This window comes from Numida meleagris, chromosome 3 (genome assembly GCF_002078875.1).
Source record: "Numida meleagris isolate 19003 breed g44 Domestic line chromosome 3, NumMel1.0, whole genome shotgun sequence".
Classification (NCBI taxonomy): domain Eukaryota; kingdom Metazoa; phylum Chordata; class Aves; order Galliformes; family Numididae; genus Numida; species Numida meleagris.
In genome coordinates, this window is record NC_034411.1 from 59,483,111 (window position 1) to 59,510,003 (window position 26,893).

The following is a 26,893-nucleotide window of genomic DNA, read 5'->3' on the forward strand; positions in this document are numbered from 1 at the left end:
TAGATGATTTTCATCACTCAGAAGTTAGAAGGCAATCTGGTAATGAAGATAACACAAGTATCTAGGAAATTTTTCTTGAACTAAGAAAATGGAGAAACATAGATGAATTTCATTTAGGAAGTAAGTATTGCCCATAGGACAAAATCTTGCTAAGAACAAATTAAGCAGTGGTTACACTACACATAAATTAAACTAACAAGTCCTCTGTCCCCAGAAGTCTATTATATGTTACAAATTCTAACCACCAAAACTCTTCTGAATTGGTTCTGAATTGGAAATATTCTACAAAATAATATTTTTACAAGTCCTGAAGGAGACAGTTAAGGTGTTATCTTCAAAAGGTAGAAATAATTCTCTCAGAACTATTCCAATAACACATCAAATGGTTCAAAAATCTAACCCTTTTCAATTCCACTGAAGCTACCCTACAGACCAGACAGTGCAAGAGCCCAACCATGGCATGACACCAGTGCTTTAATTAGTATTTTTTAACTGGTCTCCTTTGCACTGGCATTCTCACACTCACAACCCATTTCTCTTTACTGCTACCGAAGTCTTCTAAGAAGTAAGCAAAAGAACACATGTGAATCATTTATTTGCTGGTATTTCTCTCCCAATTTGTTTTATTCTGCTGCGTTAACCCTTTTCCCCTCCCAACTCCTTCCATTCCCACAACAGTTAGTGAAAATTTAATAAAATAAGTTCAGGAAAGAACACTTCTTACGATGGCAATGCATCTTTGATTTTCATGTGAGAGATGTCATTGTAGAGAGCTATAGAGACAACCTCCTCCATAGGGCAGATTAGCCCATATTCTTCACAGCCATTCTCAATTACCAGAGGATCAGATTTATGTGGGTCAAACATGATGTTGTTTGGAGTTACTATCATGACTCCTCCAACTACACCCTAAAGTAGAAGAACAAAGAGTTAGCATATCACATATAATTAACTTATCATAACTTATGAGCTTTTTGCCTACTAGATTAAAAAAAAAGCCAACAAAACAAAAAACCTCTCTCCCGCCTTTTTTGTTTTTTTTTACCACTGTCATGCAATGTTTGATAACAAAACATTTTTCCAGTTGCATCAAGTCAGACATCATAAGCAGAGTAAAGGAAAAGATTTCTGAAGTTCCTGTCTGTTAAGGAAGAACATCTAAACTATTCAACTTTCAGTGTTGGCTGCTATAGGCTAGAGTTACAGACTATTAATGGGCTTCAGACAAAACAGGTTAGTGCATTTTAAAAAACAAACAAGGAAATTAATCCGAGGTACAGCCAGTCTCATACAGTATATGAATTCATATGAAACCAGCATACCTGAAGGCAATCTTCATCATGGAAATGTCAAGATTACTGTGCTAAGCTGAATTCCAAATCTTCTTGATCTGGAATTCCAAAAGGTATATGCAGAAAGCTTCTACACATAAGTATCTATTATGCAGCAGCTTCTTCCCTGGTAACACTGATCCAAGCATATTTTGTACAGCTGTAGAAGATGCATTTAATTTACTAAAACATGACCTAGCCATCAATTTGATAAGAGACTGCATAAGTCACCATCCAACACTCAACCGCTGGCACATGTCCATGTTTCAAGGTTTACAAAGGAGATTTCTAATTTGAAATCAAGTGCAGAGGCTTCTCTCACAGGTACGTACTCTATTTATCCAGGTGAGCAATACATCGGTAGGCATTACTTCCCCCTCAAGCCACCACAGGAAGCAAGGCAAAGAGGGATTCTAGTTACATTGATAGAGAAGCTGTCCCACATTCCACTGCTTTGACTGCAAATGGCTGTTTCAATCCCAGGGCCAAAACAACAACAGTATGTATCCTTTGCACCTAGCAAGCATCACATAACAATGCAATGGTATTGCCCTAATTTACCTGAAAGAAATCAAGTAGCCCTCCACTGCTTTCTGCAAGGATACTGCAGAAATTGCTGAGTGATTAAATACAGTCCACATCACTTCATGCAAAAAGAAGTCAAAAACATGAAGTGCATAAGTATTCTTAGAGAAGCCATAGGATTAAGGGAAAAAAAATTCTTTAAACTACAGTAGTTAGAACCACGTCAGAATTATGAATTTCAGAGAACCTGAAAACTCAAACAAGCAGACATCTATCTGAAACTGGAGTCAACAACAGCAGATATGTGAAAGTAGACAGCTAAAGAAAAAGCATTGCAATCTTGAGAAGAGAATAGGACCAAGATACTGCACAAACATTATGCCTTCTCTCCCATAATGGCTGCTGTTAAATTTAGAGTTGCAATCCCAGCAAGAATACGTATGTCACAGGAATGGTTCCAAGGAAGAAAAAGAAAAGATCTTGTGCAATGCTAACTTTTTTATTAGAGTTTGTGAGACATTCATTAGTAAGTGCAGAATCAACCTGGTCACATTTGGAAACACTGATTTGGAAAGAGTTAAAATTTAGCTTAAAGTTGTAAATGAGATAGACAGGCATGTGTTCATCTCTTATGAAGCTGTTGCACAACTTGATGCAACTGGACAACTAATCCTGACTCGTTTGAGCTCTGAAGTTCAGTTTTCTGTGTCTAACAGTACACTCTGAAGCAGATATTTCTGGATAAGGCATGGTAAGGGAATGAAGGTGGTTAGAAGAGCCACTCCTCCATAAAGCAGTTATTGTAAGAGATTCAAAATATTAAAGAACAAAATCATACCACATATTACCATGACAGCAATAAACATAGCAATGGCAGATAAAGCCACTGTAACATTTTCAGTCTTCACAAAGATACAGTATGCCTGGCTCCCACAGTACTCATCTTGCTTAATCGCACAGATTTTGCTTTCAAAGAATCTTAAAAAAATGTCCCCAGAGCCCAAGTTCCACATACCTTACCATCTGTGAAGTAACGACAATTCATTTTTAAAAATTTGACAACCACAGGCTCATCCTCTTCTGAAGTGGAAGACAAGACTCTCTCAACTGGTTTGAAGGCCTTTCTTGCCAAATCAGCATCCTTAAAAAAGAAAAAGCTTAGTGCAGAGTAACAGGACCAAAATCATCTACTTCTAAATTTTGGGCAACTAAAAAAAATAATCAAGCTTAACCAATGATTTTTTTTTTAATTAAAAGGAAGAAAGATGGTGATCATGCATGCGTAGATATGTACATACATATGATGCAGTATGCAGTAAGGAAGAAAAATCTTACATTACAAAAAATTCCTCCAAATAACAGGCAAGAAACTCAGAAATGTCAAGTCAAACAAGTCTACTGTGTTTCAGTGAAGTACTCTCACTAAGAGAAGGCCAGTCCTTCTACCCCATCCATGCTGAAGATCTCTACACACAGTGCAGTCCCACTGGCACTGGTGTGATTCCCACGCAGGAAGCACAGAGGGGTAGAACTAAAGTTAAACACAATGATTCGCTCCAAGCTTCTCTTCATTTTCTCTCTTAAGTAGTTATAAATTTGAAATGTCTAACTGCTTTACTATCAGCAGATGAACAGCTAATTCCCTGAAAACACTAACTACACCCACCCTTCCAAGTAAAATGAAAGTTCAGCTACACCAAGGCCTTTCACAAAGATTAAATCCAGTGGTCTTGTCTTATATGGGTACAACCATAGTACACTCGCTAGCAAGAAATTGACTGCTGTGACAAACAAGCATTCCCAAGCAAAGAGATCCCCATGGAGCATTAAGGCTGCAGAACAGAACAGAAAGACTGCAGAGCAGTATAGAAATCTCCAAGATGAAACAGTAAATACTTCTCCACATCCAACTTTCTATTCTTTAGAAACCACATGCTATTTCCAACTGCTTTTATATACTCTGGGCCCAGCTGATCTTGTATTTGATTTCTCTGCTCAGACAGAACCCTTAATTTTGATTATTTTAAGAAGTGGTAACATTTGTACTACAGCACATTAATATTAATATTACTTAACATTAATAACACTATGCATGAGGTCAGAATTGTAACTTCAAAAAACAGCTGTTTAGACAGCCCCGAATCTCAGCTTCAGAATCAGAAAATGTTTTGTGAGCATAAGACTAGTGTGAACCAATGTCTGACTTACAGGGAGTTTATCATATTCGGCATCTGATGATGAAGGAGAAACGGGAGCACCAGGACTGAAAGAAGGCAGCCTGGCAACACTTGTTTGTGGTACGAAGAGAATCTAAATACAAAAACATGTAAAAACATTACAACCGGTTTTACAAAGTAACTCATTACAAATAGTACGTTGTACTAGAAAGACAACTCAATATTGATTGCTCGCGATTGCAATACACTTAACTACTTCAAATTCCAGAATCTTTTAGTGGTGATGGTAGAGTATGTGCAGGTCTAATTACAGAATCTAGTTCTGCATTTTGTTTTGCAGAACAAGCAAGAAAATAACACATTTTCCCACGCAAAGAGGACCTCCTTTTTCCCCTCCAATGCTATAATCCCATTTTCCCCTACAATAATCATAACCACAAAACTAGTAGCTGTAAAATGGTGTAAGATGTTGAGAAACAAAATCATTTAGCGTATCTCAACTTTTGTCTCTTGCTGTATTGTTTTTTCTTTGTGCCTCGGTTTTCCCATCTGCAGGTCAGGATACTTCAGACCCTTTGTGTCTATGATGCAAGAATAGAGATCTACTCTTCAGGAGACATATACTAGCCTTCATATTTGCATTTCCTTTAGTTGACTCTCTCAAAACTAGCCTATTTATTTCCCACCTTACGGGAGACTGACTCATCTCCAAAATAATGGCAAAGAGCCATTTCAATTATTGTATCTAACTCTCTAATTCTTTAATGCATCATGTAATATAATTTATCTAGGCTTTCCCAGAATTTTACTCTCTTACAACAGCTCCATTCCCATCTTGAGCTTCAGAGCTGTCTTAAAGTTTTAGTGGCAGCAAATAAATAACAGACATCAGATATGACAATTAGAAAAGTACACTCTCCCCCCCCCCGCCCCCCACCAGCTCCACGTAATGATCTAGTAAGTTGACCTTTAAGAGACGTAAATTACTGTCCATTATCTTTGCATCCAGGTACTTAAATATATGCAGAAAGCAGTCAAAAGCCTTAGATGCATAGCAAATGATCAGATTTCAGGTAAATAAAACATAAAAGCTTTACCTGGCCTGGAACAATTGTATGTGTGAAAAGCTTATTGAGTTCCACAAGCTTGTTTGGGGTGATGTTAAACTTTAATGCTATGCTGTTTATGGTGTCCTGATTTCCAGCCTGAAGAAAAAGTTGAAGCTTAAGATATGGTGGCAATCACATATGGTGTAACAGCTGGACTGTAACCATCTAACAAATTGTTTGCAGGGAATAGATTTGATGATTGAACACACTCCCTCTTTAATAATCATATGATAAGCCAAAGTCAATACAAAAAAAACCAACAAACAAAAAACACACCTCTTTCACACTATACAATAGATAAAAAATGGAGATGTGTTATAGACACTCCTCTCATTTTGTCACAAAACTTTAAAGCAGCAGCACCTTAATTAGAGTTAGAATAGCAAGTGGGGAAAGTGGACACACATTGGAAAGTTCATTACACCTTCAGCAGTTCCAGTAAGTCAGATACCTGTTTTGTTCCCAGCTAGGACACAAGCTTTCTACAGTCACATTGGGTGTGGGAGGGTTGGGTGCAAGTGTTGTTCAGGGACCCTGGATGACACACAAGGACTTCCCACACAGAGCCAGTTCTCTAAGCTGTGACAGCAGCAGAATGCTCTTTCAGTGCTCCAGCTTAGAGAAAGATTGCACAGTCATCTCAGGATCAAGCACAGGCTTGATGCCCCTGAGCAACACTGGAAGTATTTTTCGAAGTAACAAAACCAATTATCCTATTAAAGGGTCACACTGCCGAAATAAAAACAGGACTGGCAGCTGTGAAAAAAGGCAGAGCACCTGGGCTGGACAGCAGTTCAGGATGCAAGCCCAGCTCTCCCCACACAACGATAATTGGAACAAATCCTACTGAGATACATACAATCATATCATTTAGTATTCATTTCATGCTTTCTGTTTTATGTCACTGGCTCACTGTCAACCTCAACAATTCCACTTTCAAAAAGCAGATGAGAACAAACCAAAGTACAATACTTACAGTATATTCTATGGTACCATGGGGTTTCTGAGAAACCATCTTCTTCTCTTTCTTTTCATTGGTTTTGTTTTGATTGTCATCTAAAGAAGGGAAAAAAAGATTATAATTGACTTTTAAGACATTTGCATATCAACATGTTTCAAAAGAGATTCACAGGATGTGCAAACTGTAGCTGCAAATGGAAACAGACATATCAAAAATATCTATTAATTATCAGGCGTTGCAAAGCAGGCAACACTTCATCAAGAGCAATTAGTGATCACTCAGGAATTCTGGAAGAATTCTGTACACGATAACGTATCAATGCCAAGCTGCTCTCATGCTTTTCCATGATTACTGTGCAATTCTGTTAATGGATATAAGCACTTTGTGCGACAAGCTGCTATCATGGCTGAGAGAGAAACCAGCTCATGAAGATATGCACTGATACTACATCCATACGACCACAACAGATACTTGTTAACCACTATTTCACCACCAGTACTTCATATTTAAATGCTATTTCCAACTCTGAAGCTTGAAGTATTCCAACAGTCCTGCAAAACAGGTGTGCATAAAGCAGTAAAAGAAAGTGTTAAGTAGTATAAGCGTAAAGGTTGTTCAGGAGACATTTTCTGCCAGCTAATGCACAGAAAACTGAGCGCACTTGCACAACCCCTTGCAGGACTGGAGAGGCACACAGAGCACTTGGCAGTGCAAGCAGGGCTGCTCCTTTTCGCTCTTTCCACAGCAGAGGGACGGCAAAAACAAGGACCAGAGAAGCCACTCACTGCCCACCCAGCCTGCACCAAGTGAGCTCCATCCTCACGGGCTCACCCTGCGCCAAGGACCCACATCTGCCTACCTGGTGGTGGGGGCGAGGCTGGTACACAGCCCCAGCTCCAGGAGCGAGGCCGAGGGGTGGAGAGACTGCGCATGGCTGCCCTGCGTGCCCCCAGCCCCTCAGCGTTGCAGGCTGGCCAGGGTGGGAGCAGCGAGAACGCAGGGCCAGGTCCAGCAGACCAAGTGGCAGAGCCCTGGGTACACTGCCCTCCCGGGGGATGCTCTGCTGTGCAAACCAGCAGCTCTGGGGAGAAGGCCAGGGAAGGAAGGATGAGGAACAGCAAGGCACGGCTCCTGGCTTGCATTCAGGCTGTGCTGCAACCTTTGCTATTTCCAAAGAGCGAGAGGCGGACAGTAGTAAAAAGGAGAGGGCTCATATAACCAACTGTAATGTACACAAAAAGAAGGGAGGGGCCCACAAGTGGGTCACACCTGGCCCTTCTGTGGCTGGTTTCCACCCTGAGGCTAGTGCAGCAGGGACTAACACAGCACTTTCAAAAGACTGAGGCCACACACTCAGGGACCTTCTTCAGCCTGCAGAGGCCCATACAAGCAATACTCAGCATGCTCAGCTGAGCACACCTGCAGGTAGTACTGCAGACATAACCAATGGTCTTTCCAGAACACTGCCATGAGAAGTGCCGTGGTTAACAATATTAGAGATAGCAATGCCAATCTTCCCATCAAGGAGGCAGAAAGCATGCAAGGACCAAATACACAGTTTAAATATGCATGGATACCACTGCCTGAAGGGCAGAGGTAGGATGAGGAACATTAGGATGGTGCTGTTTTTTTGCTGATAGTGTTTTGGAGCAGAACACAATTCAATGATCTCAGCCATTTCATCTTCGAGACTGAAGACCCAAAGTGAACTTTTAGAATTAGCATTCTTGTTTCCTTTTTCTGACCATTTGCATTTTCATCACTGCCATCAACTTACTCAGATCAAAGTCTATGGTGAAAGAAGGAAAAAGAGGGTAGTGACAAGAGTTAGGGGTGCACAGTATTAAACCATCAAAAACACAATGCCAGCGATGGACAAAAGTGGCAAATAGTGGATACTTCCCTCATCCATTATTTAAGTACAATTGCTGGTCGCAATACTGTCAAAAGAAACTGTCAAAAAAAAGGGCCATTCCTGCTAGTCCTACCACTAGTTATGTGGGAGAAGAGGCTGACCACCACCTCGCCACAGTCAGGATGCCAATGGCCTTCCTGGCTACCTGGGCACACTGCTTCCTTCTGTTTAGCCAAGCATCTACCAACATCTCCAGGTCCGTTTCTTCCACACAGTCTTCCAGCCACTTTGCTCCAAGACCATAGTGTTGCCTTGGGTTGTTGTGGCCAAAATACAGAACCTGGCACTTGGTCTTGTTGAACTTCATCCCATTGGCCTCAACCCAGTGATCCAGACTGTCCACATCTCTCTGTGGGGCCTTCCTACCCCCAGGCAGATCAACACTTTCTCCCAACTCAGTGTCAACTGCAAACTTACTGAGGCTGCACACAATGCCCTCATCCAGGTCATCAATAAAGATACTAAAAAGGACAGGCCCCAATTCTGACCCCTGGGGAACACCACTCATAACTGGTCACCAGCTGGATTTAACTCCATTCACCACCACTCTGAGCTCAGCCCTCCAACCAGTTCTTTACCCAGCAAAGAGCATACCGGACCAAGCCATGGGCTGCAACTTCTCCAGGAGAATACTGTGGGAGACCGTGTCAAAAGCTTTCCTGAAGTCTAGGAAGACTACATCAATAGCCTTTCCTTCATCCACCAGGTGGGTCACTCAATCATAAATCGGGTTGGTCAGCCAGGACCTGCCTTTCATGAACCCATGCTGGCTGGGCTTGATCCTCTTGCTGTCCCGCCTGTGTAATGTGATTTCACTCAAGATGCTGTGTTTCATAACCTTTCCTGGAACCCAGGTTAGGCTGACAGCCCTGTAGTTCCCCGGACCCTCCTTACGACCCTTCTTGTAGATGAAAGTCCCACTGGCAAGCCTCCAGTCCTCTGGGACCTTTCTGGTTGACCAGGAATGCTTAGACGGTTGAAAGTGGCTTGGGATTCACCTCTGCCAGCTCTGTCTGCATCCTCAGGTGGATCCCATCTGGCCCAGTGTATGTATGACAGTCCATGTGGAGTAGTAGGTCTCTGTTTCCACCTAAATTATGATAACTGTTTTGTGCTATTCAGGAGATACTATTCCAGTTACTTCAAGATAATTAAAAATGTGTAACACAAATATGAAGGCAAACTTTACAAGTTGCCTGTGATCTATCACTAGAGATGAGAAAAAGTTTGTCAGGAAGACTAAATCTTCTGCTGAATCATTTTGTCTAGCTGGAAAAAGTAGACAAATTTTCAAATACGTTAACTCTTCCTTAGCTTGAAACAACATGCATGAATACTAACTAGATATGCATCAACAAGACCTTAGAGGAAAAAAAAAATAAAGTAGTCCAGAGACATGGAGGGAAAGAGGCAGACTTTGTACCTGTTGAACTTGAAGTTGAGTTTGTGTGTGAATGGGAAGAATAATAATACAATTCCCAGTAGAGCCTTTGCTGTTTGGAAATAAAACTGTTTAGCTGATATCAAGACTTTGTCTTTGGAAGACTGGAGAGAGGACTGACAGCTAATCACATCAGCAACCACTAAGTCATTGTGGCATACAGAGACCACTAAACAGTATGCCAATACTGATAACTTTCTACTCTACAGCTTCTTAACTGAGAAAGGATGCTTCTCTCTCTCTAACCTCACTCCCCTTGCAACACTTTATTTTTCAGGTACATTCCGTACCCGGTGGATGAGGGAAAGGCTGTTGATGTGGTCTACCTAGACTTCAGCAAAGCCTTTGACACTGTCTCCCACAGTATTCTCCTGGAGAAACTGGCAGCCTGTGGCTTGGACAGGTACACCCTTTGCTGGGTAAGGAGCTGGCTGGAGGGCTGGGCCCAGAGAGTGGTGGTTAATGGAGTTAAATACAGCTGGCGACCAGTCACGAGTGGTGTTCCCCAGGGGTCGGTGCTGGGGCCTGTCCTCTTCAATATCTTTATTGATGACCTGGATGAGGGCATTGAGAGCACCCTCAGTAAGTTTGTAGACGACACCAAGCTGGCAGGAAGTGTTGATCTGCCTGGGGGTAGAGAGGCTCTACAGAGAGATCTGGACAGGTTGGATCTCTGGGCTGAAGCCAACGGGATGAGGTTCAACAAGACCAAGTGCCAGGTCCTGCACTTCGGCCGCAACTACCCCAGGCAGTGCTACAGGCTTGGGGCAGAGTGGCTGGAAAGTTGTATGGAGGAAACGGACCTAGGGGTACTAGTCGACGCTCGGCTGAGCATGAGCCAGCAGTGTGCCCAGGTGCCCAAGAAGGCCAATGGCATCCTGGCTTGTATCAGAAGTAGTGTTGCCAGTAGGAGTATGGAAGTCATTCTCCCTCTGTACTCAGCCCTAGTGAGGCCCCACCTCGAGTACTGTGTCCAGTTTTGGGCCCCTCACTGCAAAAAGACATTGAGGCCCTGGAGCGTGTTCAGAGGAGGGCGACAAAGCTGGTGAGGGGTCTGGAGCACAGGCCTTATGAGGAGCGGCTGAGGGAGCTGGGATTGTTCAGTCTGGAGAAGAGGAGGCTCAGGGGAGACCTCATCGCTCTCTATAACTACCTGAAGGGAGGTTGTAGTGAGCTGGGGGTCAGCCTCTTCTCTCTCGTAACTAGGGACAGGACGAGGGGGAATGGCTTCAAGTTGCGCCAGGGGAGATTTAGGCTGGACATTAGGAAATACTACTTTTCTGAAAGAGTGGTCAGGCACTGGAACGGGCTGCCCAGGGAGGTGGTTGAGTCACCGTCCCTGGAGGTGGTCAAGAAACGTTTAGATATAGCGTTGGGAGACATAGTTTAGTGGGGTTGTTGGTGGTAGGTGGATGGTTGGACTAGGTGATCTTGTAGGTCTTTTCCAACCTAGCTAATTCTATGATTCTATGATTCTATGATTCAATTGCATAAGCTGCTTAAGCTTGGAAATTATAAAGTATCATACAGTCAAAAGTTATAACCTACAATACCATTTCAATGAGATGTATAATGCACTCCAGTCCTTGGCTGACAGAAGTGTGGGTCTGTTTGTTTAGTAGAGTCCCCAGCAGAACTGTGGAGCACTACAGTAAAGTGAGCTAGATACTTACACGGAGTTGAAAATCCAAAACAGTACAGACAAATAAAAGAAAAAAGAGTTCAAAAGATGAGCTGAGCTAAGAATAAATATGCAGTGCTTCTTTCACCAGTAAAGGTCAATACATCCTAAAGAACCCCAGCAGTTAGATGGCTTTCTTTTTATTTCATGTCTACTACCTATGTGCATGAATTTAAGTTGAATTTTGCAGCAAAAACATTAACAACGTATACAAATATAAACTTGGAATATATTTATGAACTTCTGGAAAAAATCCTTTCCTTTGCACACTGGGAATGGTTATTTTCTAGATATCTTTTTCAGAGTATTATAAGCATCACTTCATTTAGCTAATTTTCCTAGAAGACAAGAGAATATTTCGCACAGTATCGTCATTTACTTTAGCTCTGATGGGTTCATTTGTATACGTGACAGATTCTGGTTCTTAAAATTAAATGTTTCTATAAAGTCTAAGAAGTGTTCATGCTGTTAGTTGAATTAAAGATTTAAGAATTGTCATGTCACCTCCTCCCATCTTCATAGTGTTGGAATTTCACAATTTTTCAGCATCTATTGAAATAATTACCATTTCCTAAAACTGTCACTTTATACAGTGGCTTCTCATAGATGAAATAATGCAAAGCTGACTCCTATGCTGCCACAATGTAAAGTTCATTTCCACTCTTCCTTGAAGGACATAAGTCAGGAGAAGGGTACTCTGCATGCTTTGAAGAGGTACGGAATGGGGTAAGCGAATGACTTCAATATCCACCAACATATCCCAAGAGCAAGAGATTGATGCTACTGAGAGCCACGTTTCATCACAAAAGTAACAGTAAAAGCAGTTCCTTTCTGTTCTTCCTCTCTCATGAAAAGATATCTTACATTCCTAAACCTCCTGAAGGCAGGATGCCTGCAGCTGCTGCTCCCTCAGGATACCACCTACAGACTCTCACTGCATAGGCTGAAAGAAGCTATTACAATATGTCTATCTCTGTTCTTCAAAACCACACTTTGACACTTCTTTTTCAGATTCTTTTTTTTTTCTTTTTAGTTCCACACTACAATGGGTGCTGGATACCATCCTTATATTGGCCCTAGCCACCTAACCAAACTACATTATATCATTTTCCAAGGTGAAGAGTCTTCAGTAGTTTGTTTTTGATTTTTCATATAAAGCTTTGAAAATATAAAAAAAATTATTAGAAGAAATAATTCCAGTGAATCCATTAAGTCTGACAAATACTGCCCTCTCCACTTACTTTACACGTAGCTGGGCCAATGTCACAAACTACACTTTGCATGAAGAACTATAAAGTAGAAAATAAAAACTGGCAAAGAAATCAGAAAAACATTGTATGACTTTTCCAGTTCTCTTATCCTCTCCAGTTTCTTCTTTAGGACACCAATTTTTCCTAACTGTCTTCTGAAGGCAGCAGTCCCAAAGGCACCCAGAGCACACACACACACATGATGGAGGCTAGTCAGGCTTATCCTCAGTAACCACATCTCTTTCAAGCAGAAGTGAATGCAAGAGATGTACCTCTTCACAGGCTCTAAAATACAAGCCACTGGCTACTTTTTGAACTTGGACATTTGCTTGGTGGTGAAGTGACTCAGAGTTCTGCCTCACAAGTTTTCCTGCATTGCACATATACTGAACGTGGCGCTGTACAAATATGACAGCTGACTAGGTGTTAATGCAAATGGAATCACACAGCATTTGAAGGAAAAGGGTGGAGTGGGTGGACTGTACCTCTCCATCTTTTCAGGAAACATGTAAAATAGGAATTATGCAAAAATAGTAAAATTAATCAGCAATGAGAAAAAGAATGCTCAGTGAGAACATGCAAGAAAATACATGCCTATTAAAAATGGATAGGTTTGGAATGGAAATTTTTCTGCCCTTGATATATTTATACCTGATCCAGTTTCCTAGCAGATTGTTCATATTTCATTTTGTAATCCTGTAGGAAATCTTTGAAAAAAGAGTTACCTAGCAATAATTTGGAAAGCAATCATTGAAGGGGTAAGACAAAGAGGTCAATCAGTTTATTATCCAGGACACCTTGATGCATGATAGGAGAATTACACCTCTGCAACTATGTAAATAGCTGTATAAAGAAATGAGAATAGGTCAAGAAGCATCAACAGAATTCTGGACTGCTTATATCAGCATATGATGTGTCAGTGCCAGATACTATCTCCAGTGCTGTTACAGACTAACCTGCAACTGGCTAGAATCAGTTTAAGGAGTTTTAGTACCAGCTATGACATCTGAACTGGCCTGATAGTTCAGCTGACGTCCAGTAACACTATCAGGAACGCAGAAGTAAACAAAGAGCTGAAGGACTGACCGCTTCCCACACTGGGTAAATAAACTCAGTAGCCTAAGAGAATAGAGGCAATAGCTCACTTGGACCAAAAGTCCATTTTACTTATTAATCTGTGTAATAACAAAGACTTCAGCAGCATGCAAACAGAAATCTTTTCTCTGACCAGTTTCCTGGGCTTCTAGAAATGATGGATTTCTCAAGGTAAAGGAGCAGCATTTACAAGTCTGCCCAGTCCCTCTGCACTCCAGAGATCCTCACACAGATCCTATGACAGTGTATACCATCGTGCGCTACATAAAATCAGTACTTCCCTTTCTCTACTTAAAATTTAAAATTGATTATTTTAATTGAGCATCCTGATTAATATTATCGAAAGGGTGAACAAATAAACAATCCTTAGTCACCTTCTGCATACCACATATTATGTCACAGATTTCTACACATCTTCCTGCCATTTTTTGAGGTTGACTAATACTAGCATACTTTACACTCTTTCCTATTTCTCTCATCACAAAGGCTGTCTCTTTACTTTTCCTTCTTCTAATATTCCCTTCTTGAGATTTAGGAAGAAAAACTACATGCAGTTTTCAAGATGTAAAGGTGTCATTAATTTATGCAATAACATAACAAGGGTTTCCTTAAAACTGCAAGATGCTAGATATTTTTCCACATCTCTGAGTACTTCATTACCATTTTAGGACAATTCAGACTTATCTCTATGAAGAAATGAAATTATATTAGTTACAGCCTAACCAAGCACTAGGAGTGAAAACTTGAAGGTAGCTTGCAAAAATCTAAAAGGCAATAAACTCAGAGGAGGACAGTTATCACTTGGAGTAGCCTAATCAGAACACAGCTTAAGAGATTACGCAGACAAAGCTTCCTCTTATCAGCAAATGAGGCCCAATACCAACTCTCTTGACAGAGACATAGTACAATACGTATCACTTAAGTCATTATAGAGAGACGCAAAGAATTCGAAAATATGAAGGCCCTGCTTGGGCTGGTTGAGGAAGAAGAGGGGAGACAAATCAATTTATCTGAACAATTTTTTTCATCTCTACTGTCTAAACTGACATTTTAATAACATCCAGCGACACTATATATGCAGAGCGGCTGAATATAGGATGATTTACCTTTGCCTCCCAAAACAATTTTCTTCTCATTACCCTTGAACTATCCTGCTGAACAGCGTTGATACTGAAATTACTACATTTAATAAAGCCTTGCTTTCAGCTATTGTCAAGTGCAGGTCAACCCCACCCTCCACAGGAGCTGGATGCTTATTTTGGGACACCCTCCACTCAGTCTTAAGCCTCAGTGCTACCCAGAGATCACAACAGCATTCTTGGAGCAGATCCTGTTCCAGCCCCATTCCCTCCTTTTAGCCAAAAGGATGCAGCTGCAGCAGCTAGGGTACCAGTCCGTAAAGAGATTTTTAGGTATCTGGGCAGACCTATCCTCCTGAGGAAAAAGGCAGCAAGGAAGATGGAAACATTTCCTGTTCAGATTTGGGTCAGATTTTTTGCTCTACTGAATCATATTATCATTTGCCTCCTCTTTCTCTGCTGCTGAAATCACTGGAACAAGTTGTCACTCACCATGATCACATCTGTGCTCTTCCATTGGTGAAATTTCTGCCATAGGGGAATGGTAATTCCTAGATCAATAAAAATCCAGTCTCGTCAATTTTGAAATATCCATGCCCTAATAATTTTTACCTGCTTTCATTAACGATTGTGGTTCGGCACTAGCTACTTTTCAGGTATGTCTTTTAAAGGAATTAAGAGATCATCAGAAAATACAGGGCCACAAAACAAAGTCACAAGCTCTTCCAATAACTGATATAACAAAGGTAGTAACTCCTTCTGCTATAAATGGAGATAGTATTTTCAGCCACATTTAAGTAAGAATTCAGAAACTGAGATTCATGCAATATTCATATACTGCAGCTTCTACATGGAAAACTGAAAATATTTTCAAGGAGCTTAAATTCCTCTTACAGTTATCTACATCTTCCTTCACAAAGTGTGGGTTTAGGTGCTCCAGTTTAAACTGCAGGGGCACAAAGAAATGTCACGTATTACAGATTTTAACAGTTGATTACAATCTGAACATGCTGTGCTAAAATGCAAAGCAAAAGGAGATGCAGCACAGGGAGGCATCACTGCTGTTCTTTTGCTGACACTTTCACATCAGGCAGAATGGAGGGGGACACAGCAGGACACACAAACCCTGCAGGGACAGCATGGGGGTACAAGAGCCTCACACAGCTTGCCAAGCCCCCAGCAACTAAGTGGCTCCCATGGTTAAGATGGCAAGATGCACACCACAGCATTCAAAGTTTCCTCTAAGAGAATCTGTTAGAAAAGTGAGAGGAGGAAGAAAGATCTAGTGAAAAAGGTCACTGAAGTTTAGGAAAAAAAAAGACTTTCAGAGAATGAGTTCATACACTGCAGCAGTCAAGAGGATTATTTAGCACATTATTGTACTGAAACAGTGAGATGCAGCCAGCAGTCCAGTGCTTCAGCTCTAAATCTCATCTGGAAAACAACAGGACAGTAGCTGAAATGTGTTGAAGCTGAAAAGAAATGCTGAAGAGTAAGGACTGGATGAGTCTTTATATTGCATTATATTATATAGTCAGAAAGGAAACTTAAAGTTAAGATGATGCAGCTGCTACAATCAGCAAGCACGTGCAGAAGGTATCCAGCAAAGGCACGGTGGTGGAGAGATCCTGGCACTATAGGTGTTGTCTGAAGATATGGGAAGGATTCAGACCGGATAACTTCATATCAGACAAAAAAAAAAAACAACTTCTGCGGGCAGAGATCGCTACTTAAGAAATAGGTCATAGTGATGTTTACCAACGTGCAGAAAGCCCAGAGAGAAAGCAAGCTTGTGCCTTGTTGATCGAGAAGGCACATGCGCTCCCTAGCTAACAGTAGATCCTGATGGGCAGGGCAGCTTCTGCATCCAGATCCTTTGAAACTCATCCTGGAGAAATGGAGAAGAGTGACTCCCAGAAACACTCTCCCAAGTGTCCCCAGGTACAAAACAGCCAATTTGCAACACGATTATCAGGCGTCTTGGGGAAGAAGGAAGGAGAGAACATGAGGAAAGGCTGGTGGGATTCATGCTGCAGCCATAATGGACAAAAATAGGCAAGATAAGGCTGTTGTAAGAAGTAATAGGTTTCTGACAGAACAATTAATATAGACAGAAAAAAAACAAGAGAAGTTTTTGGGACCACAAATCCGCTTTTCAGGTCTGACAAACAGCAGGCTTTGTTGCTAAGTACATGTTAAGAATAAGTTAAGATATATATTAGCTGGACAGGAGAAGAACGCTTTCCCAGACTCCCAGCTGCAATGAGCCAATCTGTCTATCTTTGGCCACAAGTAAGCTGGATACACATGCTTTTGTTTGTGCTACGGGAAACACTGTCTTAAATGCTTGAAATCTTCTGTGTCCTAAGTCTCTGAGATATACTAGGTACACTAGCAAACTTCATTTGTCTGTGGATCAAAAAAAAGATTGCATTCCCTTTCAGGTTTGAGACAGAGCTGTGGCTGCTTTTAAACAGCTGTTTAGATGTCATAATTTTGTATGACCCTAGGCAATGTAATGTAAAGAAACAATTATCCTGAGCATCTCTGAGAAAGACAGGTAAAAGAAAACAAATCTCACTTCTGTCAGTCACAGTTCATACCATTTTTAAATCAACTCCCCATGCCACAATCAAAATGCTTCCATTAACAAAGTTCTTGTAGACACAACAGAGTACCTCCTTATACAATGCTGAAAGACATATCAGGCCTAAGCAAAAACCTAACAGATGTGAGGTGTATTATTAAACCATATTCAGTTTTACTCTTGGAGGAGATGTACCTGATGCTGAAATACCAGTCACTGCTTCATTTTGTGTAGGATTTCCATAAATGGAAAACAAAAAAGGACCTGTGTGTTGAATTTCAGACAACTGAAACCTGTATACCTGTGATTCTCTGTGACTTGTCCAAGACTGAAGGCTGGTAGTGGGACAAAAGTTCAGTGCAGAGGTAGTCCTATTTCATAGTGTAAATCAGGTTAATATTTTTTAATTTTTTTAGGAGCTGAACAAATATAAATCTGGGAATAATGTATTACAAGTATACACATGAAGTATGGAATTAAAAGTAGTACAATAACCAAAATTGGGTGATTTTCCCTAAACAACAAGAAAATACTTGGGAAAAAAAAAGAGAAAAAATAAAAACAGCTCTTAAATTATATGGTATTTAGAGCATATAAACTGTAAAAGTTACTATACAAAGCCTTGAGCTCAAAAGCAAAGTCAATACTGCTTCCATAGAGAAGCAAAGAACTTCTTTAACACGTAAACTCCCCCACATGCAAATACCTGAAACAAAAGGAAAGAAACAGACATCAGGAACCATTTGAACTGGGTTTAGGGATGTAAGAGAAACAAGCAGGTCAAGGGAAGTGATTCTGTCCCTCTACTCTGCTCTAGTGAGACCCCACCTGGAATAGTGCATCCAGTTCTGGGGTCCCCAACACAACACGGACATGGAGGTGTTGGAGTGGGTCCAGAGGGGGGCCAAGAAGATGAACAGAGGGCTGGAGCACTTCCTCTATGAGGACAGGCTGAGAGAGCTGGGGCTCTTCAGCCTAGAGAAGAGAAGGCTCCAGGGGGACCTTATAATGACCTTCCAGTACCTGAAGGGGGCCTACAGGAAAGCTGGGGAGGGACTTTTTAGAAGGGCAGGTAGCAACAGGATGAGAGGAAATGGTTTTAAACTGGAAGAGGGTAGATTTAGATTAGATATTAGGAAGAAATTCTTTACTGTGAGGATGGTGAGACAATGGAACAAGTTGCCCAGTGAGGCTGTGGATGTCCCATCCCTGGAAGCATTCAAGGCCAGGCTGGATGGGGCTTTGAGCAACCTGGTCTAGTGGGAGGTGTCCCTGGCTATAGCAGGGGGGTTGGAACTAGATGATCTTAAATGTCCCTTCCAACCCAAACCATTCTAGGTTTATATGATTTATAAAAACCCACACAACTATTAAACTGATCTCAGCAATGGTACAGTGGCCCAAATGATCAGTTCAGTAGCTTACCTAACACAAAGATACACAAGACTAAAGTATCAGAGGATTTATAAAGTTCTACCATAGAGATGCATGTGACTTGTGCTCTGGACTCCATCAGCCTCACATTATTTAGCAGAGACATTCAGCTCTTCTCCAGGACGAACACAGGGGTATGGTTTCATAAGCCAAATTAATGGCTACTAAGGGGAAGAGGAGCAGTTCTCTCCTTGCATTATTTACCTTGGACTCTGGCTCTCATCTGATCCCAAAGAAAAAAACAATTCAACTACTTAAAACAAAGAAAACTTTTATTATTGCTGCTGGACAAGTGAGTTGACTCCTTTACCTTACAATCAGATGAATCACAGTGATAGTTCAGAGGGAGGGAAGAAAATGTGACTCACAGCAGGGTTGGGACGCAGAAGTTGTCTAAATCTTTACTTGGCCACTTTAAGGAAGAAGTTTAAAAAAAAAAAAACATTTTAGACATACAAAGCTTGTTTATTATTCTTAAAGGCTGAGGAAAGAAAGAATCAGATGGCATAAAATCAGTTTTAACAGCAAATAGGAGGGGTGACAGCAGCGCAGTAAGGAGTAACAGATGTTATGAGGGAAAGCAGCCCTCATCAGTTTTAAAATAGAACTTGACCAATTTAGTCTCTGTAAGGAATTAAATGAGAATTATTAGCTCAAGGAACTATATGATAGTTACAGCAAAGAATGAGCAGCTTCACTAATACCATACTAACGTAAGCATGATGGAATTGCATGACCTAAAGGCATAACTTGTCTAATCTTGCTCATATTATCTTTTCTTACATTTTATAGAGTGCTCTAATCCATGAGCCCATTCATTTGCAAAGCTTTAGCCTGAGCAACGTTATTTCAAAATGCAACACTGCACAAGTTGGAGATATCCTGACTACTGTATAAAAGAAGTTTTAAGTTCCCCACTTTTGGGGAGCTTAATTTTATGGATTATGGTTTTAAAAAGTAAATAGTTTCCTAGTGTTAGTTTCTGCTCATCCTACACTACATCCTATTAACTCTTACTCCATCCCAACCTGTCTAATCCTCAAAGGGCAACGTGGCATTTAAACAAGCCTGGCATCACCACTAAGGATGTGAGAGGGAAGAAAGTGAAACAGAGCAGGGGGGGAGAACAAAGGGATGTGAATGGGAAGGACATGAGTCTCTTGAAAAAATGACACTGCCTCTAAAACTTCCTGCTCTTGTCTTGCAGTCATGCTGAAAAAAAGGTCCTCTTGGAGCACTGATAAAGCTGGGTAGAGCTGCAGGAAAAACTGAATTTTGTGTTTTTCCCCATTTACCAGACAGCAGGTTATTAGCCATCTTACAGCACTGCAACAGTGACCACAGACATAAAAGAGAAATCTGCACAATGATAACTAGCAAGATGAGTCATATAAGAGGGAATAAAGAAATAAATAAAATAGAGCAAGCTACTTTTTCTCTGAAAAATATGCATCCTCTGCATGCATATTCTATCTTTCTTTGAAGTCAGGAAAAAAAAAACCCTCTACATTTTCAGTTTAATAAAGACATCAACAAAGACTCAGGTAAGCAATTCCATGGACAGCAGGCACCTCTTGATGCCTTTTTTTCCCCATTTTTCATGGGATGTGAAAGAGCTTTTCTGGCTAAATTGGTCACTTGAGGATGTAAACTCCATGCAGGTCTCTGTGATATCAACTCACAAACTAGACCAAATTGCACTGCATAGATGAAGTATGTCCATCTCTGAGCACACTACAGAAATACACTGTATTACTAAGAACTGCAAGAAGAAAGCCACGCATACCCTTAGATCAAATGAATAAGGTCTATCTGATTTTCTGTCACTTGCCTGACTAACTCCATAGACAGCTGGTACATACAGAGGTCAGAACACCAATTTTTATGCAAATTCTGTTTTCATTTACTGAGGAAAATCCAGGTATGGGAAGAAAAAAATTCCAACTGTCTTATCAGGCCTCAGCCGGATGAACTCATTCAGGTTAAGTTAAGAAACAAAATGGTGTGAATGAGAGAAGGTAAAAATTTTCAATAGGAATCACTCAGCAAACATATCTCCCTCCAAAAAAAAAACAACCAACAACCTAAAACAAAAAACCCACATACAATTTAAATTGCAAGTCACGACTTTTTTTTTTTTTAAATTTCTGATACACTTGTCAGACAAAACAATGCTTAAAAATAAACCCTTTCACACAAAGAGACTTTACTTTCTTTACTGTATTTACCCTGGCAATGATAAAGGCTTAATGCACACAACTGCACAGCTCTTCCCTGAAGAAACCTAAGATTAGTCACTCTGGAACAGTAAGGGACTTGGGCACAGCTCCACAGGCAGCTTAAACTGGTCTAAGATGAAGCTGCCAAAAGGGTGATTGCCCAGCCTCCTCCTTTTCCATGTTCCTGATACTAGCCCTCAGCTTGTAGAACCTGTTAGATGCCAGCCCCAGCCAAAGCATCTCTGCTTGCAGCTCACTGACTCTTGGCAGGCGACAGCAGGAGGCAGGGACTGGGACTGCTCAGCTGGGCTCAGGAGGAGGAATGGCAGCACAACCTCATACAGCTTTAGATGGGCTCCAGCTCTTTAGGAAAACGCACCCTGGGAGGGATACAGTGATAATCAGAGCTAATTCCTGTTTTCTCATACAACTGAGGGTGTAAAAAGGGTCAGCAATTATTTAAAGAAATTGGGGGATGCATAAAAAGAAGGTTCAGTGAACTTTTACTGTCTGATGCTGGCCACCACCACTTCATTATGCACAGCTTCAGGAACTATGTGAACCAAGTTGCATTCTTCTATACCATACTGCTCCCAACCTGATTATTCACCTTAACAGACCCTGACAGACTGACAAGACGAGAGGAAACATCAGCATGGAAAGCTGGGAGAAAAGGCATTACTAAATAAAGATCTGGCCAAACTCCCTTCTGTTATTAAATGTAGGTCAAAGGAGTTCCACTTTTCAGAGTATTTAGGTAAACTTTCTACACTGTGTTTCAAGCAAAATATGATTAAGATGTTTAAGAGGAGAAACTAAACGTCTGCCTTGAGGACTCCAGGCTTAAGTTGGGTAGTTGCTAAGAATGACCCCCTCACACCTCTCAGAAGACTACAAGATCTGCAGTATGATTGCAGCGTGGTGGAGCATATTCCCAGACTGGCCATGTAGAGACTTAGGGGAGCAGCCCTGCTGGCACCACGTGGCCTGAAGGAGAACACGCACCAGGCTGAGTACACCAACACTCTCCATCAGTCAGAAACATCTGTACCGAATACAAAGCCTGAAAGCACCTCCTAGAGTTTCTGCCATTCCTGGAAGAACAGAAGGAAGGACCCAGTGTTCAAGCTTGAACATAACTTCTTGATCTCAACATTGATCCAGAGGGAATCAAGATCATTTTTTCCTTATTCCCAAACAAGTGATGTGAAACCTGCTGTCTCTCAGTCATCTGTCCACCTCATTCTTTCTAAATAGTTTCAGTGAGTCACGCTACTATGCCAACTGTGTAAAGCTTTCCATCCAGCCCACTACTAGCTGTATTCATTTACACTCATAAGTTATTCCAAACTTCTCATTTTTCTACCCAGGCAATTATAACCAAATACATTTTTTTTCCTCCGCTACTTCAATTTTATTTGAGATCTCAATTTTGGAAGAAATTATTATTTTTTTTCCTTTCCACCCCTCTTTACATTGTTTAGACTAAATAAAAATAAATAAATAAATAAATAAATAAATAAAAGAAAATGCATTGAAGTTTTTACTGATAATTTGCTAACTCTGACCAGCACTAACACTTTACAATATAAAGAGACTTGACCAAATCAAGCCTCCAGACAATAGTGCATTTTCTTTTATTTTTTTAAAATACATTTTATCTTTCTACAGTTATCACCTTAAATAAGTTCTCAGCTATATCCTATTGTTGCATAACCACCACAGGTAGTAATGACAAAAATCAGGCCTCATTAACATAAAGTGTCAAGCTCTAACTCAAAATACACTGAAAATTCTACTTCAGATTAAGCCTATTTAACAAGTAGCCTAATGATTAGAAACCACTGTGCAAAGTGGGTTCAGTAAGTGACCTACCTTTTTAATAATTTAAACTGTAAAATGATTTTCACTGCTTTGCAAGCAGCTTTCAACTCTGAAAGTGACATTAAGTACAGCTGGTACCAGGGAAGCTGCCTCTGTTGGTCTGGTGCCAGTCAAAATAAATCTCACCATATTTATAAGTGATGAAAATTGCTATATCCTCTCTGGTTTATTGACTAACATCTGCTCTTGGCCAGCTACTCAGAAGGTTCAGAAGTTTTGTAACTGCACGTGTGCCATGCTGTTCCCATATCACCCCTGCCTGAGTCATGCCAGGGAAGACAAATCATAAAAAAATTATACCCGAGTCCATATGCCTCTGGACTCCGGGAACACTTTGGCACCTCCTGCTCAGCATACACTATGCTGTCTCATTACATGGGCACATACCATCTTTCCCTCTTGGGACTCTTATCATGCTGTTCAGGACTCCTACCTGCTTTGGACAGAAATCAGAGACGTAATAGGATGATGCTCTGTTAGAGTGATCTCCCACATACTGCAGAAACTGAGCAGTATGCACTGAATGAGACGGCAGAACACATGAAAATAAAGGATGGCTTCATGATTAGAGAGCAGAATGATAAGCTAGTGAACAAGGTTTTGCTGATAAAACTGAACAATGTGGGGCAAGTAGTCGAAGCCAAGTTCTTTATGATGCTTTCTTGAATAGTGACCAACTCCTCACAGATGCCAACTGCTTACAATTTCAAGAAAAATCAACAGAACCTGGGAATACACAGCACAACTGGTAGAAAGGCAAGTTATACTGTTATGGAGTAAATATATGAATGAAATTTAGAAGGGTGCACTCAATCCTAATTTACACCACTATCACACTTTTTTCAGAAAGTCACTATTTTTTCCTCCCACGGACTTCAGTGGCAAAGCACAAACACTCATCCTCATCTGCTTTAACAACTCCCAGCACAAACCCTGGTTTCCTAGTCTCACAGCAATCCACCTGAGTGGTCTGTTCCTGAGATGCGGATTCCGCTCTAGAGACAAGGAATCAGTGCTTCCAAGTGGTTACTGTTGCAGCACTTTACAACCTGTGATACTTAGGGAAAAAGAAACAAAAAGCAAAACAAATAGCAAATAATAATTTATATCTTGAAGCTCAGGAAGTCAATATCTTCAAATAAAACTGACTTCCCCCCCAAAAATATGCCTGAACTAAGCAATTGCAGAAGCGTATCACTGATGCTATCTCAAGAAGGGTAAAGCATCCTGGGCAGAAGGTACCTGAGCCAGAGTGTCTAAGCAAACACTGCACTGCACCAGACAAATACATCCCTTAGAAGATTACTGCAGCATTAATAGCAGAAAAGTAAAACAAAGTTAGGAAGCTGATTGTCAAGAGAAGAAGCAGAAATAAGGAGAAAGTGTTAGTTCCATTGGTCCTCAGAAAAGAAAGAGGAGTAGTATTGGTATCTCTGCTATTTTAAGGCATGAAAACAAGGGCTATTATCAACAAAGCAACATCTTATAGTGTGACATTTGGAGACTGAATGGTACAAACACATTGTAAAATTACAGGGCCATTGAAGAACAACACAAGTGCAAACAAAGAAGCAAAGTACAAGCTTACATAGGAGAAATAATCTCCAACTGGCATCAGTTCAGCCATTTAGCAATATCTCAAGAGAAACAATCAATACTGCATACCATTAGGCTATCTGTAATGGTGCCACCACAATGCTAGAAGATGGGGAGAGATGCTGGAGGACTCCCTTCTGCGGGATGCTGCTCTTCCTCCTTGGCTCTGCGATGCCATCCACTGGCTACAGACACAACCACACCACAACACTTCACCAGCTGCACATCTCTTTCCTTCAGAACACAAATCTTTTAAACGCTCTCTTTCTACAAATTGTGGCAGGGTGTATCAACGCCTCCCGTTCCCTGCAGCCTTCAGAAACTGCACTACAGCCATCCTGCTGGAGAAGAGGGATTTATCTAATCAACAGATCCACATTTGAGTGAGGTTGCCACCATTAACATTTACAAATTTATGAAGGCAAACGTATTCACAAGCTTCTAAGGAAGGGGCATGGTATATGAGAAACAAATCACTGCGAGATGTAATATTCCTTCCCTGTTTCACAATCAACAGTAAAGAAAGAAGCATCTGTGGTCCTGCAAAATACGTAAGGGAGATTTATTTAGAGGACAGAGGTCTTCAGTCACACTAATAAACACAACCTTGCTGGGATCAAGGAAACTTACAGTAGGACCTCCATTAAGCCACAAAATAAATTACATATGCCTCATCATATCAACCTGCAGATGAGAATCTGTAAGACTGTTGCTACACCTAATGCATTTTTCTTTTGACTAGGAAAATTCAGCATTTTGATAAAGTACAAAAAGGATTTAGAAAAAATAATGATAATTCTTATATCAGATTTTCTTAAAAAGTGCTAGACATCAAGCCAAAGCTGGAGAATTGGAAAATAACAATTACCAAACAAAAACAACAAAAAAGCAAACCCGTAAAAATGGTTGACCGTAGGTATCAGAGAGATTCCTTCAGTCAGAGCACCTCAGAAACACCAGGGAAGCAACAACTCAGAGAAGAAATCATAGAATCATAGAATGGCCTGGGTTGAAAAGGACCTCAAAGATCATCTAGTTTCAATCCCCTGCTGTGTGCAGTTGCCAGCCACTAGACCAGGCTGCCCAGAGCCACTTCCAACCTGGTCTTGAATGCTTCCAGGGACGGGACATCCACAACCTCCCTGGGCAACCTGTTCCAGTGCATCACCACCCTCTGTGTGAAAAACTTCCTCCTAATATCTAACCTACATCTCCCCTGTCTCTGTTTAAAACCATTCCCCCTTGTCCTATCGCTATCCACCCTCGTGAACAATCATTCCCCCTCCTGTTTATACGCTCCCTTCAAGTATTGGAAGGCCACGGTGAGGTCTCCCTGGAGCCTTCTCTTCTCCAAGCTAAACAAGCCCAGTTCCCTCAACTTTTCTTCATAGGAGAGGTGCTCCAGCCCCCTGATCATCTTGGTGGCACTCCTCTGAAATCATGTGAAAGAAAAAAAATAGATGAGGTACATGTACCAATATTGTTAAATAATGAAGACAGATGTATATGACATGATGGTCTCTCTCAGCCAGTTTCATACGGAATTTCTAAAATAGTCTTTACAGATTGGCACTACAAGAAAGACATTGAGGCTCTGGAGCGTTTTCAAAAGCACAATGAAACTGGTGAGAGGTCTGGAGCACAGGCCTTATAAGGAGTGGATGAAGGAGCTGGGATTATTTAGTCTGGAGAAGAGGAGGCTCAAGGGAGACATTATCGCTCTCTACAACTACCCGAAGGAAGGTTGTGGTCTGCCTATTCTCCCATGTAACTAGCAATACAACTACAGGAAGTGGCTTCAAGTTGCACAGTGGGAAATTCAGGTTGGATATTCGGAAAAACTTCCTCTCCAAAAGAGTAGTCAGGCACTGGAACGGGCTGCCCAAGGAAGTGAACTCACACTTCCAGCAGAGCTCAGCACAGCCAGATTGGCATTTTTTGTCATCTTCCACATGCAGGCAAAGGCTAAGTACTTAAACCTTCAGGAAGTGTTCATTTGCCTGGGGGTAACAAGGCCCTACAGAGGGAACTGGACAGGCTGGATTGCTGGGCTGAAGCCAATGGGATAGGTTCAACAAGACCAAGTGCCAGGTCCTGCACTTCGGCCGCAACAACCCCAGGCAGTGCTACAGGCTTGGGGCAGGGTGGGTAGAAGATTGTGTGGAAGAAACGGACCTAGGGGTGCTGGTTGATGCTTGGCTGAACATGAGCCAGTAGTGTGTCCAGATGGCCAAGAAGGCCAATGGCATCCTGGCTTGTATCAGGAACAGTGTGGCCAGTAGGAGTATGGAAGTCATTCTCCCTCTGTACTCAGCCCTGGTGAGGCCCCACCTCGAGTACTGTGTCCAGTTTTGGGCCCCTCACTGCAAGAAAGACATTGAGGCCCTGGAGCATGTTCAGAGGAGGGCAACGAAGCTGGTGAGGGGTCTGGAGCACAGGCCTTATGAGGAGCGGCTGAGGGAGCTGGGATTGTTCAGTCTGGAGAAGAGGAGGCTCAGGGGAGACCTCATCGCTCTCTATAACTACCTGAAGAGAGGTTGTAGCGAGCTGGGGGTCAGCCTCTTCTCTCTTGTAACTAGGGACAGGACGAGGGGGAATGGCTTCAAGTT

General features: G+C 41.4%; 1 protein-coding gene across 12 annotated transcripts in view; it reads right to left on the reverse strand.

Moving 5' to 3' along the window:
- Window positions 1-26,893, reverse strand: part of NCOA7 (nuclear receptor coactivator 7) — a 91,486-nt gene that overhangs the window by 21,356 nt on the left and 43,237 nt on the right. For all 12 annotated transcript variants that reach the window (XM_021390423.1, XM_021390424.1, XM_021390425.1 and 9 more), the window contains 5 exons: window positions 6,119-6,198; window positions 5,131-5,238; window positions 4,065-4,166; window positions 2,872-2,997; window positions 725-909 (listed from right to left, as the gene is read on the reverse strand). In XM_021390423.1, the coding sequence (XP_021246098.1) occupies window positions 725-909; window positions 2,872-2,997; window positions 4,065-4,166; window positions 5,131-5,238; window positions 6,119-6,198 (601 nt within the window). The remainder of the gene's footprint in view (window positions 1-724; window positions 910-2,871; window positions 2,998-4,064; window positions 4,167-5,130; window positions 5,239-6,118; window positions 6,199-26,893) is intronic.